Raw genomic sequence first — 19,954 nt, forward strand, 5'->3', positions numbered from 1 at the left:
TGTTCACATCAGGGGACCGATATTTCCTCATCATCATCCTGACCTAATACCTAGCCATTTCATCAGATGTGTTTGGAATAGAGACTTCAACTTCCCATATGTGAAGTAGTAAAAATATTCTAATGAGGCCCTGGCTTTGTAAAGAGGATGTGTTGGAGGTCTTTCTGTTTCTGGAAAGGCTCCTGAGAAAGACAACATGGCTTTTGGTGCATTGCAGAAGTGCTAGTCAGTAGATAGGTGAGGCCTCATGTAGATGACCCTAGTAGTCCTTTTTCTAGAATTTGTGTTGTATCCTGGAGAGCTCTTGGTATTCTCTGTGATGTTACCAGTGTTGTGGCAACACCAAATGCCTGTAGGGTATTTGTTCAGTGCCTATAGACATGTTGGTAAGACTGAGCTGCTGCTTAGGAGAGAAAATACAGAACATGGAATGACCAGAGAGAGCAAATGAAGCTTGCCTTTGGTCTTAGTGTCAAACCTGCAAAAATAAATGGTTCTGGTGAAGGAAATGAATCCTGAGCAGGGGATATCGATCTTCCTGGAGGTGAACTTGAGCTTCATTCACCTTCTGTTAGCTTCTGGGAAGCAATGGGCCTATCCTGTTTCTCTGAGCTTAAGAGCAGACCCAGAGTCAAGAGTCTCTGATGGTCAGTTTAGGAGAGCCATTAATTATTCAGGCTGCAGCTGCCTTTCTGGGAACACCTTCATTTCATTCAGACTGGCAAAGAGGGGCAGGAGGAACAGATGGACTAATGAGCTGTCCCTCTCTGGGTAGGGTGTTGGTGTACTTCATCCCAGTGGATTCCTACAGTTTCCATGGGAATGTGATGCTAATAAGAAGGGAAGGAAACTCCCCTGACCATCTACCAGGGCCTCAGACATTCAGATGCTTTGGTCCTGGGTACGTGTGATGAGGACTTGGTGCGGCTAAGCTTTAGGGACATCAAGACTTATCTGCATCACATCAGATATGAGCTGACACTGTCCTCCAAATCTACATGGCTGGGATACATTATGCCTTTCATGGCTAGGGGACTGCACTAGGGAGTGAGGCACAAGCCTAGCCATGCTAGTTGAGGACAGAGACATAGATCATGGGCACCAGTTTGAAGATAGTTGCCCTGCTCTTTTGGAGTTTCACTGGGTCCCTAGGATTTCCTCAGGCTTCTTGGGACTCATCATGGACTCTATTAACCTTAAGCCATTCAAGTATACAAGTTCAATTTTCTTTATCTACCTTCAGAGACTACAGAGGAGGCACCATCCCAAATCTGCAACTTCACTGAACAGTAGCAGCAGATGAAAAAAATAGAGAAACTCACCATCTGGCTACATAATATGACATGCGAGAGAAGTGAGCTGCATGGAATCCTCACCAATTACATCAACAAGGATTTGAACCACAGGTAGTCATTATGCCCAGTTCTCTGCTGACCATCTTGACACCACAGTATCAAGCCCAGTTTTCCTGAGGAACAGGAGACTGTAAATCCAGGGTGTCCTGATGCCTAAACTTCCTGAGTGCATTCAAGATGCAGAACTTGGAACCTGGGTAGGAGTGAAATGGGGACACAAACTGTTCTGCTTCCTCCAAATGAAAAGCAGAGCCTGTGGCCTGAACCAGAGTCTGAGGATAGGGACAGTAGTGTGTGAGCTCTCAACGTGCATTTCAAGATGCCTTGACAAATGTTGGCTTGTGGGAGATGCTAGGTCCTGTTAGTTTGTTGTGAGTCTTTGTACTTGACCAGCAGATGATTGTGTCTGAAAGCACCAAGCAGCAGCTGGAGGTGCCTCATCCCATTCATCCATCTCAGTTTGTGGCTGGAAGGTCTGGAGGTCATTACTGCTTCTCTCTGGTCTTACTTATACTCTGAGACAATGGCACCTCCCTATAGTTATTGGGGATCTTGATTTCATATGGTGTGTGTGTGTCTGTGTCTGTCTCTCTCTCTCTCTGTGTGTGTGTGTGTGTGTGTGTGTCTGTGTCTGTGTCTGTGTCTGTATATATTTATTTTTGTATGTATGTGTGTGTGTGTGTTTGTCTGTGTGTCTGTGTGTCTGAGTGGGTCTAGTCTATGTGCTCCTGAGTGTCCAGGCTCTGTGGCATGGTCTGAGGATATTACACAGTTTCCAGCAGATGGCACTGCTGAGGCCAGGGAAGTCCACTTTGAGCAGCATGCCTCTTGGGCACTGTGCTCATCTTGGTGGAACATTGAAATTCCCTGTGGAGTTTATAAAGCCATCCTGAAATTGGGAATCCTCCCTGCAAATTCTCATTGTGTGCTCTGGTAAACTGTGCAGCAATAGACACCAAGATATATGAATCCATGTTGTGAAGACAGAAGAAATGTCATCATGGGTTTCTGGTGGGCCCAGATATGAGGTACAGACACCTGGGAAGTTCTTAGAGAGGTAATCTATAGCTCTAGGCCACTGAGAGAGCTCATATATCCCTGGCACACCTCTTTGGACCAGCTGCACCTTCTGGCTTAAGGACAGGATGGGAAATTTAATAAGCACCAGGAGATCCCAATGAGTAAGTGCCAGGTTATGGCATCCAATGGGCTGGGGTATTCCATGACCTAGCCTCATTCATGTGATCCTTGTGGCCTGTGTTCATGAGGTTCTTTTCTCCTTGGGCCATGTCCAATTACAGGCTGAATTTTGAGCTTGAGATGCTCAAAATGGAGCATAAGCAGGTGATGTCTGACCTGCAGAAATTGCCCATAGAGATCATTGATGCCTTGGACAAGTGCATGGGTCTGATTGAGGAGACTGAATCCTTCAGGTAAGAACCTGCTTTATCATGAGAGGAACTGTCTCTACTGTTCTTTGTTCTTGACCCAAATTGAGGGCTCTGGTTCCAGCCTGTCTGCCTCTTAGCAAGCAGCCTGCCTTGTGGCCCTTGGACTTGTGCCTCTTGGACTCAGTGTGGGAAAACACTGAGGCCCTCCCATCATTGTCCTGCCAGCCTTGGGAGTGCTGAGACAGAAAACTGGTTTGCAACAAGAAGGGGATGTCTGGCAGCCCAGGTCCTCTGGGCACTGGCAGGGGCTTCCAGACCTGGTTCCATGGGACCAGTAGACCGAATTTATTCCTGTTGGGACTTCTGGCCTCCTTCCAAGAGTGTTTGCTCTCTACCTGCTGATGATTTCCCAATACAATGAACAATTAAGAAAAGGTGTGGACTGTACTCTGTTCTCAGAGGCACAGGTTCCCTTTTGGCATTAGGGTTTTCAGAAGTAGTTTGATTCTCTCTGGAATTTGGTTATTCTCTAGATTTGGCCTGCCTCTTAATGATGCTGACTTGGCTACTGAGAGCCCCATTCTTGGCCTGTGAGACTGGGAGTTTTCAAGGCTGGTAGTACTTGGAGGTAGGGGTGGCAAATGAAGGCTCTCTGGGGCTCACCATATTTAGGTGGTTGTTCAGTTATATCAATGTCCAGGTTCTATGAGAGTGTACTCAGCTACAGAAGAATGTACATGTGTTGAGACTGAAGAACAGACTGCCATGGAAGGAGCAGACTGAACTGCAAGAGTCCTGTGAGGAGCTGAAGAGGCTCTTTCAGGAGGCTCATGAGATGATCTGTGACTCTTCTGCTGAGCAGCAGCAGGTAGGTTGAGACAGCAGGGGCAGGTGCCCACCTGTCCAAGCATAAACATAGAGACACCCATATAACCATCCACCCATCCATCCAGACTCCCACCTACATACCATCCAAGTGTTGATTTCTATGATCATTCCCAAGTCTTTCTGGAGAGTTAGCCTCTTGCAAGAATCTGGATAATTGTCAAGCAAACCCTCCTGCTCTGCCAGAAGCTGCAGTACATTGAGAACTGGGTCAGTAACATATCACACACATACATGTCATTATGATCAGAGGGCTGCTATGCAGGGAGCTACTTTGGGAACAACACAAAGATTTCATTGATGATGTCAGTGGCCTGTGGCTCATTTGCTTTGCAAGGGTCATGTGAGATCACAGGTAGGAAGCAGCCTGCAAGGACTGGCGTCCAGCCCCAGTGCCAAGTGAGTGGTTTTCATTGTCAACATTTTGGGTGGCATGCGGTCTTCTCCTTCCTTCCTGTATCCCAGTGAGTTCTCTTCCTTTTGCCAAGCTCTTGGTTCATAGTGACAGATGCCTGAGTAGCACCTTCTCAGTCCTTTTTCTGGGCATGGGGCTGGACAGTCCTCTGGGAGCATCCTGGACTTTCCAGTCTGGAGCTGCCTGGATGACCATACATGTGGGAGGACTTTGACAGGGTGAGGGTTGGGGTGACAGATTTGAAGCTGCAAGAAAACATTTACTCCAATCCCCTCAACATAGTCTGACTTAGCTTTATGCTGCCCTAGGAAGTTTTAGGCCCCAAGAGATGGATTGCCATATTGTGGGTCCCAGTTGAAACACCTGATGTGCATAGACTAAATTCAACTGTTCATTCAGCATGATGTCCTCTTCATTGTTTCCTGCTCACTTCTGATTTCTGTGGTCTATGTGTTGTCTATGCAGGCATGGGTAAATGTGTACATTGGTGGGTGTGTTCAGAGGCTACATAATGAAATCCCGTGTTGTCATCCGTTGCCCACTCTCTTATTCCCTGGAGCTCAGGCCTTTCTCTGAACCTGAAATTTTCTTTTTTGGCTAATCTGGCTGGCCACCACTCTTTGAATCTCCTGTCCTCCAAGGTAGACCTTGTGTCTTGTTTATTCTCATCCAATTTCTACAAGTTTCAATTGTTCAGAAAGAGGAAGGCTGTAGTAGCTTTCTATTTCTTCATTTACTTTTATTGTTTTGGTGTTAACGTATTTTCTAAAAAATAACAAAAATCAAACAATACAGATGTTTTTTAAAAAATAGTAGGCACAAAGCCAGAACCACAGGAAATGTCTGGTTTGTCTCATTGGCTTCACAACACAGAATCCCACAGTGCATCTTCTTGGTGACATTGTGTTGCTGACTACATCACGTGCATGGCTGTATCTTAGAACATTTCCCTCTCTTACCTGTGTAGAATGCTGCATTCCTGAAAAGCAGTATAGGTCACTTCACTGGCCTCCTTCTGACTTAGATTGGGGCTGTTTTCATATCACATGCACTGCAACCTGTAATAAACTTCCTGGGTTTTGACCATGGATCACTTTCTTTCTCTTGAGCTAGGCAGGGTCTTCTGTGGAGGAGCCAGGGTAGGTTTAGTAAAGAGACTGTGATGGATCAACTTGGAACCCATGGGATAAGTGAGCCTTGGGATAGATAAAACTCATGAAAGTAAAAGTAAGTGCAGACCAGGGTAGCAGAGCCTGGCTGAGACTAAGTGTCTTGTAGACAGCAGGGACAACCCACTCCCTCCCCCTGCAGCAGAAGACTTTCTGAAAGACAGCCTTCTATCCCTGGCCATTCTGGGATCAGTGTGTTTGTGTGAGAGAGAGAGAGTGTGTGTGTGTGTGTGCGCGCGCGTGCTGTACATCTGTGTGTGTGAACCTATATATGTTTTTGTGTGTCTCTGTTTGTGTCTACTGCCTCTTGTGTGCATGATAGTGTCACTTTGTGTGTGTGTGTGTGTGTATGTGCTCATGTGTGGTTGTGTGTGTCCATGGTTCCTGTATGTATAGGTTTAAGTGCTTGTGTGTGTGTATGTCTGTAAGTATGGATGCTTATATGTGCAAGTATGTGTTTAGATGCATCAATATGTTCACTTTCTTGTGTGAAACATCTTTGATGATGATGGAGTCCAACTTTGTTGAAAAAGTACTGTGCACACTCACTTTGCATCCATCTAACATTGTATGCTGATGCCCATCTTTCCACATGTCCACCTTGCTCTCTAGGACAAAAGGACACAAAACTACTCTAAGTCAATGGTTTTCAGGTAATTGTAGAGGGAATAATATTTATCTACAACAAAAGACATTGGAGCATACCAAAGAAATATGGTACAGGAAGAAGAGGAGGAGGCCTCTGTGGCAAGTCAAGGTGTCTGAGAGGCAAGATAGGCTGACTGAAGATTTGTGTCCCTTCTCTGCTCTGGGTGTGTGGTGACTGCATACTCAATGGTCATTGGCTCACTGTGTCTTCTGATGCCCTGTCTTGTCCTCATCCTCCTTGCCTGCTACCACTTTCTTTCCACCTTTGCCTAACTTTTCTCAGTTATCATTTTCCTTGAAGATAGGACTGCATTTTATTTGTTGAGGGATTCTGACTTACAATGTGGTTCTAGCTACATCTAAGTTCATCAGAACTTCCCTAGCCATGCTGTGGTGTGAGAATGGGGCTGTCTCAATGCACACCCTAGGCTCCTGAGGGTCTAAAGCACTCACCACATGCTGTGTCTGTAGCACTCAGTAACTCCCTTTCTTCAAAGTTCTTCATTCTGAGTTAAAATCAGCATCATGAAGGGTTGGGAGCAATGAGGATTCTCAGACATTGAAGGTGGTATACCATGATATAGCACAGTGAGAAGCCACAGACTCTTCTTCAGAAAGTTCAACTGCAGTTCTCAGGTGAACCAGTGATTCCAGAACATGAAGTAGGTGTCCAAGGAGAAGCTAGGGGACATTAGTGTTGTAGCAGCATTCGTCAGAGTAGCCTCAAAGTAGAAACTATCTAGATGTCTATCATTCGCTGAGTGAAAAAGTATAAATTGATTGAGCCCCTCCATGAATTATTGTTCAGCATGAAATAATACAGGCAATAATTTGACCCTGATATAGTCAGCCTTTTGTTGCTCAGGGAAATCATTGACACGATCACCTTATAGGGAGGAATTGTTGATTTTGACTTCTGGTTGTTGAGATCCTCCAGGTTCCTGGGCTTGTCGGTTTTCTAGTTTCCTGGGCTCACTTGCTCTGATATGAGGCAGCCTGTGGTAAAGGGAGCTCCTTTTGGAGGAAGTTTATCACCTTGGGGTCAACTGGGAATTAGTGAATAAGACCAGTGAGCTGGTCCAGTAGTCCTGTGCTGGGGAACATTCCTATACTGCACAGCCTGGGGAACTTCCTAAGCAGGGTTGGCTAACCAACCAGTACCCCAGAGGTCCACATGTCTGTGCATTAGTTTTACAGGAGAGGCACTTCATTGTTTGAACTGCCGGTTTCTCATGGCAACTGTATTCTTCCCTCATCCTAAAAAGTTAATTTTCTTCTAGTAGTATTCCTGGTGATGGCTCCTATATTAACATTAGCTGGGAAATTAAACATGTTACTGCATTAGAGTGTGCTTTTATGTATGCAGACATGTACTTGTGTGTGTTCATGAATTTATGTGTGTGCATGTGAGGGAGCAAGCCTCCACTGAGAACATAAACTTCTGAAGAGCAGGATCAAGAGAGCTTGGATGAAAGACTGAAGGACCTGCTGAAGCAGAAGGAGCTGGTCATCTAGCAAGAGGACTTAGCAGAAAAGCTGCAGCATCACTCAATATCTCTGAGATGAGGTGGGAGCTCAAGCTTGGAGGAACAGTTAGAAACATGTAGGTCACATGTCCCTGGATCTCTGTCCTTTTGGGGGATTCTTCCCATCTTGTTGGCTCTCAGCCAGAACCAGGGAAAGAACACCTCAGGGTATTGTGCTGGCTCAGACAATAAGAACTTCTCCAGGTCTGTAGTTCTCTTTCTTTGTTGCATCCTTGTTTGGTTTAGGAATCAGGGTAATTGTAGCCTCATAGAAGGAGTTTGGTAATGTTCCTTCTGTTTCTATTATGTGGAACAATTTAGAGAGTATTGGTATTAACTCTTCTTTGAAGATCTGGTAGAATTCTGCTCTGAAACCATCTGGTCCTGGGCTTTTTTTTGGTTGGGAGGCTTTTAATGACTGTTTCTATTTCCTTAGGGGTTATTGGACTATTTAAATAGTTTATCTGGTCTTGATTTAACTTAGGTATGTGGTACCTATCCAGAAAAATGTCCATTTCTTTTAGGTTTTCCAGTTTTGTGGAGTAGAGGTTTTTGAAATATGACCTTATAATTCTCTGGATTTCCTCAATGTCTGTTGTTATGTCCCCCTTTTCATTTCTGATTTTGTTGATTTGGATTCTCTCTCTGTGTCTTTTGGTTAGTTTGGATAAGGGCTTGTCTATCTTGTTGATTTTCTCAAAGAACCAACTCTTTGTTTCATTAATTTTTTGTATTATTCTCTTAGTTTCTAATTTATTAATTTCACCTCTCACTTTGATAATTTCCTGGCGTCTATTCTTCCTGGGAGACTTTGCTTCTTCTTGTTCTAGAGTTTTCAGGTATGCTGTTAAGTCACTAGTGTGGGATTTCTCCAACTTCTTTTTATTTATTTATTTATTTATTTATTTATTTATTTATTTATTTTCCATCACAGGCAATTTATTTTGTTCTATTCATTCACAGTTAATACAGAAAATACTTGGAAACATTTCCATATAATGTTTGACACAGAAATCATCAAATAGAAGTATACAATGTTGACAGGAGGCAATACATTTATAATTTATAACCCCAAATGTATTTATATATTAGAAATGGAAAGATCTACAAATGAAATTATGAAGGTTCACCAAAGTCATTTAATCTGTCAGTTTCTCATTCATTTTTATGTCTTAGTAATATTCTATTGTATGAATAAGCCACATTTTATTTCTCTCCAGTATTTGATAGCTATTTGAGTTGTTTTAACTTTTTTACTATTAGCAACATACTGCTATAAACTTTCATGTACATGTTTCATAGGTGCACATTTTCAGTAGTTTGAGGATATATTCCTAAGGGTAGAATTGTTGAGTAACAGAGTAACAATGTTTTGCATTTTGACCAACCACCAAACTGTTTTGCCAAAGTGGCACACCATTTTACAATCTCACCAAATCCTTGTTTTTAAGGCTCTGATTTTTGTACAAAAGCACTCAATCATTCTGTCAGACCAAACCAGGAAAAGTAAACTATAGTTCAGAGCTGTTCTATTCCATTTACTATGCAAAGCCATTCTTGCCGTTTGAAACTCTCAGCCCTTTTGAGTATTCTTGCAGTGTTCACCTTTTCCTCCACCACTTTTTTTTTCTTCTTTCTTTCTGGTTTATTTCTATCTATTACAAATGTATAAAAAAAATCCTCCATCACCGCTGCTGTTAGCAGCAGAACCTTGAGAAATATACCTTTGCTTTGCCTCAGAAAAGGAACACATATTGCACTGTAAAGTTCATAAAATTAGCGCAAAACATTGTGATAATGTTACAATACCAGTTTTAAGAGTTCAGTGACTAATGGCGAGCCGATGGGATACATGCAGAACTGTGAAAGCGATCTCACTTAGCCAGCTGTACACGTAGACTGTAAATCTACATTCAGATAATTTCTGAACTAAAACTATCAGCTCAGTTTATCTGTTAAGGTCAACCAGGAAACCCAAGAATATACCTTGATTTTTGCAAAAAACAAAATAGGGGGAGGGGTTTCTTTAGCATTTCAGTCCACGAGTAACAGTATCCTAACAGGCAAAGTGTTCTCTCACTGTCAACATAGAATGAACTGCTGCTGGAGGTCAACTTGGGTTTTAATTTGCATTAGCACTTACATGCATAGTAGTCCAAGTTGTTGACCTCATGACTTTAAAAAGTAACTCTGAAAAAGTAAAATGGCCCTTCTTGGAAGACTAAAGAAAGACATCCAGCCACAGTTGTAAAAAGTCTCATCAAAACAATATACCCTTTTATGAATTACGCCTCAATTAAAAAAAAATTAGCCCCAAATAAGAAGCAGCTCTGAAAAAGAAAATATAACTTAAGATATTTGAAAAAAACAAGGTGAATACAGGTTCAAAAATAATTAAGATACATTTTCTTAAGGCTACCTAGAATTAGGCTTTAAAGAATTCTACCATTTCAAGTTTACCACTAGTTACTAGATACCTATTTACAAACAAGATGTTCACTTTTATTGTTCCTTTATCAAGAGAAAAATCTACCTTCAGACTATGAGGGTGGTGATGGGGAGGGACTAGAAAACAAGATTCAAACAATCCCATGTAAATATCACATTTTTCAAATGGAAGAACTCCAAACTGCACTAGAAGTTCCAATCACTAAGACACTTTCCATTGAAATGATTTAAGTACAACTACATGGCACCAAGGTTTACGCCTAATATAGGCCTGACAACCAAGTCCTTGTTTTCTGGAAGAAAGGCCTCAAAAGTCCCACTCAATTCCATATAACAATACTTCAAAGATCAATTAGGTTTTCCTTTCCTTAATATTTTTGTTTTTGACTTCTAATCTTAAAGACTAGATTCAAACTTAGCTCATTTCCCAGAAGGCATTGCTTCCCTTTGCTCTATGAAAGAGTCCACCAAGACCTCTTCCTCAAAACCATCTAGCCCCCAGCCTCCAGTCTGTGCTTGTGATGCATCTTTCTCAACATCCTGAAAAGGTAATGTAGGTAAAATATGCTCATAAACATTAAAACTAGTTGTTAGAAAGACGTAACTAGCTTTATAATTTAAGTTTTAAAACATAAATACTTGCAGCTTGATCTGCACTGACAATGATTGTTGAAGCCTAGAATTCAACATTTACAAATTCTCATTCACACACACAGAACACACTATTATCATACAACTTGTGTCTTGAGAGAATCTTCTGCTTTTTAAATCTTTGGCCTCCCAGTCAATCCCAAGTTCAACCAACTTTAACTAAAACTTCACTCAGAATTTCACCAAGCTTTTCACCCACACATTAATGCTTGTCGTATCTTTCATCAACTGTCAAAATCTGAAGCCTGCTCAGAGATCGCCAGGTAAAAGAAAATAAATGAAATACACAGAGGTTATTTCAAAACAGAACATGACCATCATCCAAAAAAAAAAAATGTCTCGATTCCCAATTGGGATCATCTTTTGTTTCCCACGTTGGACTATTTCACACTCCGGCATTGGCCAAAGGACACGAGAGCTGGTTCTGGAGCATACAGTTTCTCACACAGGTGTCCCCAGAGGAACACCAGAGACAAAGTCACGTGAGGCCTCTCCCATACAGAGACTGTCTCACAGGGGCAGTGAGGGAGGACACCAACTAGTTTGTGGAGATCCCTGAGAGAGTATGATTCTTAAAATCTGGACTGTACATAATGCACATCAGCCCTGTTCAGGTACTTACTGGAAGAAAGATGCAGCTGTTTGCCAGAACTCAGTACTCCACTCTAGATCTCTGCTGCCTTAGTCTCTGTCTCGGATTTATGAGTCCTGGTAGTTACCTGGACCACTGAGGCATTGCCACAAGACTTCTTCTCTTTTGAAACATCCTTTTTCTCTAGATATTAGGATAGCTACACCAGCTTGTTTCTTAGGTCCATTTGCTTGGAAAGCCTTTTCCCAGCCCTTTACTCGGAGGTAGTGTCTGTCTTTGAAGTTAAGGTGTGTTTCTTGTTTGCAGCAGATGGATGGGTTCTATTTTCTTATCCATTCTGTTAGCCTATGTCTTTTTATAGGTGAGTTGAGACTATTGATATTGATGGATATTAATGACCAGTGATTGTTAATTCCTGTTATTTTTTGTGGTTGTGTTGTGTTGTCCTTCTGTGGTGTATGTTGGTGTGGGATTATCTATTGCTTGATTTTTCATGGATGTGTTTAGCTTCTTTGGGTTGAATATTCCCTTCTAGTGCTTTCTGTAGGGCTGGGTTTGTAGACAGGTATTGATTAAATCTGGTTTTATCCTGGAATATTTTGTTTACTCCGCCTATGGTGATTAAGAGTTTTGCTGGGTATAATAGTCTGGGTTGGCATCCGTGGTCTCTTAGTGTCTGCATGAGATTTGTCCATGATCTTCTAGCTTTCATAGTCTCTATTGAGTAGTCTGGTGTTATTCTGATGGGTTTACCTTTATATGTTACTTGGTCTTTTTCCTTTGTGGCTCTTAATATTTTTTCTTTGTTCTGTGTGTTTAGTGTTTTGATTATTATGTGGCGAGGGGACTTTTTTTTTGGATCCAGCCTATTCGGTGTTCTGTAAGCTTCTTGTATCTTCATAGGTATTTCTTTCTTTAGGTTAGGAAAGTTTTCTACTATGATTTTGTTGAATATATTTTCTGTGCCTTTGCATTGGTATTCTTCTCCTTCTTCTATCTCTATTATTCTTAAGTTTGGTCTTTTCATGGTGTCCCAAATTTCCTGGACGTTTTGTGTTAGGACTTTTTTGTCTTTAGTGTTTTCTTTGACTGACGAATCTATTTTCTCTATCGTGTCTTCAGTGTCAGAGATTCTCTGTTCCATCTCTTGCAATCGGTTGGTTATGCTTGTTTCTGTAGTTCCTGTTCGTTTAGTCAGGATTTCTATTTCCAGCATTCCCTCAGCATGTGTTTTCTTTATTGTCTCAAATTCATTTTTCAGATCTTGGAATGTTTCTTTCATCTGTTTAATTGCTTTTTCATGGCTTGATTTGATTTCTTCCCATTTTTGGTTCGTTTTTTCTTCCATTTCTTTTTTTTTTTTTTTTTTTTTTTTTTTTTTTTTTTGGTTTTTCGAGACAGGGTTTCTCTGTGTAGCTTTGCGCCTTTCCTGGAACTCACTTGGTAGCCCAGGCTGGCCTCGAACTCACAGAGATCCGCCTGCCTCTGCCTCCCAAGTGCTGGGATTAAAGGCGTGCGCCACCACCGCCCGGCTTTTCTTCCATTTCTTTAAGGGAGTTTTTTATTTCCTCTTTAATGGAGTTTTTCATTTCCTCTTTAAGGGAAGTTTTTATTTCCTCTTTAAGAGAGTTTTTCATTTCCTCTTTAAGGAAAGTTTTTATTTCCTCTTTAAGGTAGTTTTTCATTTCCTCTTTAAGGAAAGTTTTTATTTCCTCATTGAGGGAATGTTTTATTTCTTCTTTAAGGGCCTCTATCATCTTCTTAAAGTCATTTTTAGGGTTGATTTCTTCTGTTTCTTCTGTCAAGGTATGTTTAGGTCTTGCAGGTGTAGAATCACTAGGTTCTGATGTTGCCATATAGGTCTTTATGTTATTGCCTGTATTTTTGCACTGGCGTCTACTCATCTTTTCCTCTGTGCGGTGCAGGTGGTGTCTGTGTCTGAGAGTGCCTCTCTTGTTCTAATTTTTAGTCTTGGTTTAGTAGGGGTTCTTGGTTAAATTGGTGCTATTGGGCTGTTTCTTCAGGGACAGCTGATTTCAGTTGGTGAATTATATACTTATGATTCTGGTGATCTGGTTTAGTGGCTGGGTGGCGCCTTCTTCTGTGTTCCCAGGTCACGTTTTGTTCATTTGTCAACTCCTCAGCTGATCTTGTTTCTTCAGACTTCAAACTGTAGGCATCTGAATCCTCTCCCAGATGGGTTTCAGCTGAGCAGGGTAGTCTCACCAACACCTCCAAGTTGTTGGGTTTCACAGGATCAGCAGTTGGGCCCTGGGTTGTCCCCAGACAGAGTGCCCAGACTCGCCCTGGTTCCGTCCCACGGAGATAGCCTCTTCCCCAGGTGTTGGGGCTGGGGGTATCCCCGTTCCAAGCTGCGTCCGCCCCTCTCCGTCCCCGGGCCTGTCCACCCCTGTGGCCCGCCGCCACAGGCCCCCCTGCATCCACTTGTCTCCGCCACCGGGCCTGTATGTCCCTATCAGCTGCCACTGGGTCTGTCTACCTCTGCGGGCTGCCAACGGGCCTGTATGTCTTTGCCGGCTGCCACCGTGGGCCTACCTACCTCTGCTTGTCACCGCTGCCGGGCCCATCCACCTCTGCGGGCTGCCACCGGGCCTGTATGTCTCTGCTGGGTGCCGCTGGGCCTGTATGTCCCTGTCGGCTGCTGCCACTGGGCCTGTTCACCTCCGCAGGTTGCCGACCTGTGTCTGCTTGTCTCCGCCGCGTGGCCTGTCCACTTCTGTGGGCTGCCGCCGGGCCTGAATGTCTCTGTTGGCCGCCGCTGCCGGGCCCGTCCACCTCCGTCTGCTCATCTCTGCTGCAGGGCCTGTCCACCTCTGTGGGCTGCCGCTGGGCCTGAATGTCTCCACCAGCTGCTGCCAGGCCGGGCCTGATGGTCCCTGTTGACTGCCTCTGGGCCCGTCTACCTCCGCGGGCCGCTGCCACAGGCCTACCTGCGTCTGTTTGTCTCCGCCATCTTTTCTCCAACTTCTTTATGTGGGCATTTAGTGCTATGAATTTCCCTCTTAGCACTGCTTTCATAGTGTCCCATAAGTTTGGGTATGTGGTGTCTTCATTTTCATTGATCTCTAGGAAGTCTTTAATTTCTTTCTTTATTTCTTCCTTAAACCATTGGTGATTCAGTTGAGCATTATTCAGTTTCCATGAGATTGTAGGTTTTCTGTAATTTTTGTTGTTGTTGAAATCTAACTTTAAACCATGGTGGTCTCATAGAACACAGGAGGTTATTCCAATTGTTTTGTATCTGTTGAGATTTGATTTGTGGCCAAGTATGTGGTCGATTTTAAAGAAAGTTCCATGTGGTGCTGAGAAGAAGGTATATTCTTTCTTGTTAGGATGGAATGTTCTGTAGATATCTATTAGGTCCAATTGGGTCATGACATCAGTTAAGTCCTTTATTTTTCTGTTAAGTTTCCATTTGGGAGATCTGTCCAGTGGTGAAAGTGGGGTGTTGAGATCTCCCAAGATTAATGTGTGGGGTTTTATATGTGGTTTAAGCTTTAGTAATGTTTCTTTTACATATGTGGGTGCCCTTGTGTTTGGGGCATAAATGTTCAGAATTGAAACTTCATCTTGGTGGATCATTCCTGTGATGAGGATGTAATGCCCTTCTTGATCTCTTTTGATTGATTTTAGTTCGAAGTATTTTGTTGGATATCAGGATGGCTACACCCACTTGTTTCTTAAGAACATTTGATTGGAAAGTCTTTTCCCAGCCTTTTATTCTTAGGTAGTGTCTGTCTTTGAATTTGAGATGTGTTTCTTGTATGTAGCAGAAAGATGGGTCCTGCTTTCATATCCATTCTGTAAGCCTATGTCTTTTTATAGGTGAATTAAGTCCATTGATATTAAGAGATATTAATGACCAGTGATTGTACATCCCTGTTATTTTTGGTGGTAGTGTGTGTGTACTTCTTTTCTTTGGGGTTTACTGTTGTGGCTTTATCTATTGCCTGTGTTTTCGAGTGTGTATCTGACTTCCTTCGGTTGGAATTTTCCTTCTAGTGCTTTCTGTAGGGCTGGGTTTGTGGATAGGTATTGTTTAAATCTGGCTTTGTCTTTGAATGTCTTGTTCCTTCCATCTAGGATGATTGAAAGTTTTGCTGGGTATATTAGTCTGGGCTAGCATCCATGGTCTCTGTGTCTGCATTACATCTGTCCAGGTCCTTCTGGCTTTCAAAGTCTCCATTGAGAAATCAGGTGTTATTCTGATGGGTTTACATTTATAGGTCACTTGGCCTTTTTCCTTTGCTGCTCTTAATATTCTTTCTTTATTCTGTACATTTAGTTGTTTAATTATTATGTGTCAAGGGGACTTTTTTGGGGGGTCTAGTCTGTTTGGTGTTCTATAGGCTTCTAGTATCTTCATAGGCATTTCCTTTAAGTTGGGAAAGTTTTCTTCTATAATTTTGTTGAATATATTTTCTGTGCCTTTGAGTTGGTAGTCTTCACCTTCTTCTATCCCTATAATTCGTAGGTTTGGTATTTTCATGGTGTCCCAAATTTCTTGGACATTTTGGTTCATGACTTTGTTGGTTTTAGTGTTTCCTTCGACTGATGAAACTATTTCTTCTACTGTATCTTCAATGCCAGAAATCCTCTCTTCCATCTCTTGCATTCTGTTGGTTATACTTGCATCTGAAGTTCCCGATCTTTTACTCATGTTTTCTATTTCCAGCATTCCCTCTGTTTGTGTCTTCTTTATTTTTTCAGTTTCCCTTTTCATGTCTTGGACTGTTTCCTTTATTTGTTTCATTGCTTTTTCTTGATTTTCTTTCAGTACTTTATTGTTTTCTTCCAGGACTTTATTGTTTTCTTCCAGGACTTTATTGTTTTCTTCTAATTTGTTTGCCCTTTCCTCTAGTTGTTTACAGCGTTCTTCCAATTTTCTTGTCTTTTCCTCTACACAAGCCTCTACCTTCTTCGTGATGTTACTCATAAGGCTACTTTCTTCTGCTTCTTCCAATTTTTGATGTCCAGGTCTAGATGTTGGAGGCAGGCTAGGTTCTGGTGATGCTGTATTGCTCTTCATTTTGTTGTATGTACTTCTGCCTTGACGTCTGCCCATCTCCTTGTGGTTCCTTCTTGGTCTTATCAATGTATTTGATTCAGAAAGAGCTGACAGATTCAGGAAGTCTCTCTCTCTCTTGTCCAGATGGGAGGATAAGTGCCAATGTTAGGCAGTGCTTATAAAGTGAGGCTTCAATGCCATATGGGTGAATTACTGAAAAAATTTTTATGAAGCAGAGAGAAATCTCTAGGTTTGGATTGAAGAGGTACTAAATGACTTCCTCTGTATCACAAGAGAGACTCCTGGAAATTAAACCACAATTTCTGGTCAGTTCATGGAGAACTAATGAGCAAAGGCACAAAAGCTGTGCCCCATGCCATCAGCAGACCCTATGCTGGGCATTCTATTGTATCCTGAACAGCTCTTGGAATTCACAGTGATGTCACTAGTGTTGTAGTAACACTGACTGCCTTGAGGTCCTTTGTTCAGTGACCACAAGCTTGGCCTCTAGACATGCTTTCCAGACTCAGAGGTCTGTTTGGGAGAGGGAATGGACTGCATGGAGAGACCAGAGTGAGGCAGAAGGAATCTGGTCCTGGGTCTCCCTGGAAAACATGGAAAAAGTGGTCCTGGGGAAAACACCAGAGTAAGTTTTGGGAAGGGGCTGGGGAGGTTCTGGATGTGGTGGGCTTCAGCTTTCCACAGCGAGGGCTGAAGAACTGGGAACTTCTTGGAAGGGGGCACAGAGGAATTAATGAGATTTCTGTACCATGACTGTGTTTCAGAGCCACTGGAGTCCTTTAGTTATGTGCCAATGATAATAGGGAAAGGAGAGTACCCTGGAAAACCCTGAGGTTCTCATTCTTGACATCACAGTCACTAGGAGGGCAGGAGCCCCCAATGGCGGATGTCTTCCAGTGACCCCTGAGGTTTCTGAATTTCCAGCTGTTGATGGCACACAGGTCTCCAGTTCAGCCTAAGAACTGTTAGATTCAGTGGACCTGGACTGAGACTGTCCCGTTCCTGCCAGCTCTGGGTGTCCTGGACTGTCAGTGAGGATGACTTTGTGAATCTGTTGACTATGTTTTGCCCCTGCATGGCTTTTCCATTAACACGAGACTCTGAAGCACAGAGCAAGGGACTTGGGCATCCCTACACTACCAAAGTGATTATAACAGTAGCAATTACCTCCAGGCTTCTGAAAGTACATGGCTGAGGGCTCTGCAGCCAAAGTGCATCCTCTACAGCTGTGAATAAGCCTTAAGAGGTTGTCCACTGGGTCCTCTTGTGCAGGGAAACAGAGGAGACCAACTGAATTCTAAGACACACCTCCCTATAGAGAGATGGGAAACTGACATCCACAGAGGGGAGACTCAAGTCTGGGCTTTCAGAACCTGCCTGGGCAAAGTCTCATCTGTCAGTCACTTTCTGTGCATCCTTCAGTGTGTAAGGATTAACGGAGATGAGATAGTGTATAGGAAAGTTGCTGTGCTTTGACTTCAATAATTGGGTATTACTGGGATAACTCACCTTGTCTAGCATGACTTGTCAGTGTGATATAACATCTAAAAGGACAGTTTGGCTTACATCACTCATTTATTCTGGGATCCACCAAGTATACTTCTGAAGCCACAGTCTAGACTTCTGGTGAATTTTCAATCCAAACCAAACATGGTGCTAGTTCTTCATTTCAGGATTATGAGTAAATTGAAAAGTGTGAAGTGGGGCTCTGGGAAAGGTCTATGGTAAAGGACCCCTAATAATCCGTCCTCTTGTGCCCTTTGCCTGCCTCTCTCATGATCCAATGGATGTTGTAATTTAAGCTGGCTGTGTCACCTTTCCTAAGGGCATGCACATTGTCACAGGTTTCTCCAGTCAAGGAATTTGGCTTTCATATAGCACTAGGTGAAGTTCCACAGTGGTGACACACTGCATACTATCCCCATGACTATGACACATTTGATTTTCTGTAAATGCCATTGCATATCTGTTTGTGGCCTCTCAATAGCTATTCATCTTTCTTCAAACTTTAATGCAGGAATAGCCCATCATTCTTCATGGGAGTTTTTTCTCTTGTGTCTGAGGGCTCCCCTGGGGAACTCTGGTTCTTATATCTCCAGCCTCACATGTCACTAATTAATCACACTTTCGATATCTACAATGGCTGGAATGAATTCTGCTGAAGTTCAGGGGTAATTTTCATCAACTATGGGACTTATCTTTGTTCTGACAAGACACCCGCAATCTCCCATCACACTAACAGACTTGTACATCCTCCACAATGTGTTTGTTGCTTTCAGGCGACTGAACTTTCCTCCCCAACATCCTTACTTAGTTACCTAGAAAGCTTTTTTATTGTGTTATTGACTAGAGGATTCACGAGTTGGATGAGCCTTTTCCTGGGATGTTTTTGGAAGTGAGTCTTCAACTTCCTGTACATGAAGTAGTGAATATAATCTGATGAAGCAAAAAGAGATCCCTGGGTTTGTAATGAGGTGATGAAGATCTTCCCTTGTGTTTTTGGGAAGGCTCCTGGGATAGGCAATATGGCTTCCAGTGAATTGCAGAAGATGTAGTTTGTAGGTGGGTGAGGGCTACTGGTGGTGAACCCAATAGTTCATTCTCGGGCCAGCTATTGTATTCTGGAGAGTCCTTTGCATTTCCTTTATATTACTTGTGTTGTGGGAACACCAAGTGAATGTAGGGTATCCTTTCACTGCCCATAGACATTTCAGCAAGACTGAGAAGGCTGCTTGGGAGAGAGAATGGAGAACAACAGGAGACCAGAGAGAGGTGCAAGAAGCTGGGCTTCAGTCTCAGTGTCAAACATGGAGAAATAAATGGTTCTTGGGAGGGCACTGTGATGTGTAGGAAGGAGCAGGGGAGCTTTCTGGAGGAAGTGAAGCTTGAGCTGAGCCTTCCAGTAGTGGGGTTTAGCATCTGTGAATTTCTGGTAAGCAATGGACTTATCCTGTTTCTTTAGGTTCCTAAAAGCAGAACCAGAGTCGCCAATTTCTGACGGTTAGTTTGGGAGAGCCATGAATTTTCAAACCTGAAGTGGCTTTTCTGTGAGATCCTTAATCTCTTTCTGAGTGGAAAGCAAGGTCAGCAGGAGGAAAGTGGTGATGAATTAGGTGTCCTTCTCTGGGTAGTGTGTTGCTACACTTCATCCTAGTGGATTCCATCAGTTTCCATGGGAATAGGATGCCAATAAGAAGGGAGGGAAAATCCCCTGACAATCCACCAAGCTCTCAGACATTCAGATACTTTGTCCTGGTACATGTGATGAGGATTTAGTACTGCTAAGCTCTAAGGACAACAGGACTTACCTACACCACATCATATATGAGCTGACACTGTCCTCCAAATCTACATGGTTGGGCTATCTTTTGCCTTCCAGGGCTGGGGGACTGCATCAGAGAGGGAGATACATGCCTACCCATGGTGGTTGAGGACAGATACAAAGCTCGTGGAACCAATTTGAGGATAATTGTCCTACTCTGTGGGGCCCTCCGTGCGTCCCTAGCATTTCCTCTTCCTCAGACTTCCTCTTGGAACTAGCATGGATTCTCCTGGCCCAATGCCATTCAAGTGTACAAGTTCACTTTGCTTTGTCTTCCTGCAGGGACTACTGGGAAGACACCAACCCAAACCTCCACCTCTACTGAGCAGGAGCAGCAGATGACAAAGTTGGAGAAACTCACCCTTCAGCTACAGAGTATAACATACGAGCGAGTTGAACTGCATGGGATCCTGGGCACTTATATAGACAAGGATTTCCAGAACAGGTAGTCATTATGTGCAGGTCTCTGCTGACCATCTTGATCCCACAATGTGTAGCTAAG

General features: G+C 43.0%; 1 protein-coding gene across 5 annotated transcripts in view; it reads left to right on the forward strand.

Moving 5' to 3' along the window:
- LOC143266756 (disks large homolog 5-like) overlaps positions 1–19,954 on the forward strand; it is a 38,212-nt gene that overhangs the window by 9,915 nt on the left and 8,343 nt on the right. For 2 of the 5 annotated variants that reach the window (XM_076544281.1, XM_076544282.1), the window contains 4 exons: positions 1,244–1,406; positions 2,657–2,788; positions 3,447–3,614; positions 19,735–19,897. In XM_076544281.1, coding sequence (XP_076400396.1) covers positions 19,791–19,897 — 107 coding nt within the window. In that variant the 5' untranslated portion in view covers positions 1,244–1,406; positions 2,657–2,788; positions 3,447–3,614; positions 19,735–19,790. Of the gene's footprint in view, positions 1–1,243; positions 1,407–2,656; positions 3,615–16,515; positions 16,756–19,734; positions 19,898–19,954 lie in introns of those variants that run through there. The other 3 variants (XM_076544283.1, XM_076544284.1, XM_076544280.1) reach the window with 3 other exon arrangements.

The sequence above is a fragment of the Peromyscus maniculatus genome, chromosome 9 (genome assembly GCF_049852395.1).
Source record: "Peromyscus maniculatus bairdii isolate BWxNUB_F1_BW_parent chromosome 9, HU_Pman_BW_mat_3.1, whole genome shotgun sequence".
Classification (NCBI taxonomy): Eukaryota; Metazoa; Chordata; class Mammalia; order Rodentia; family Cricetidae; genus Peromyscus; species Peromyscus maniculatus.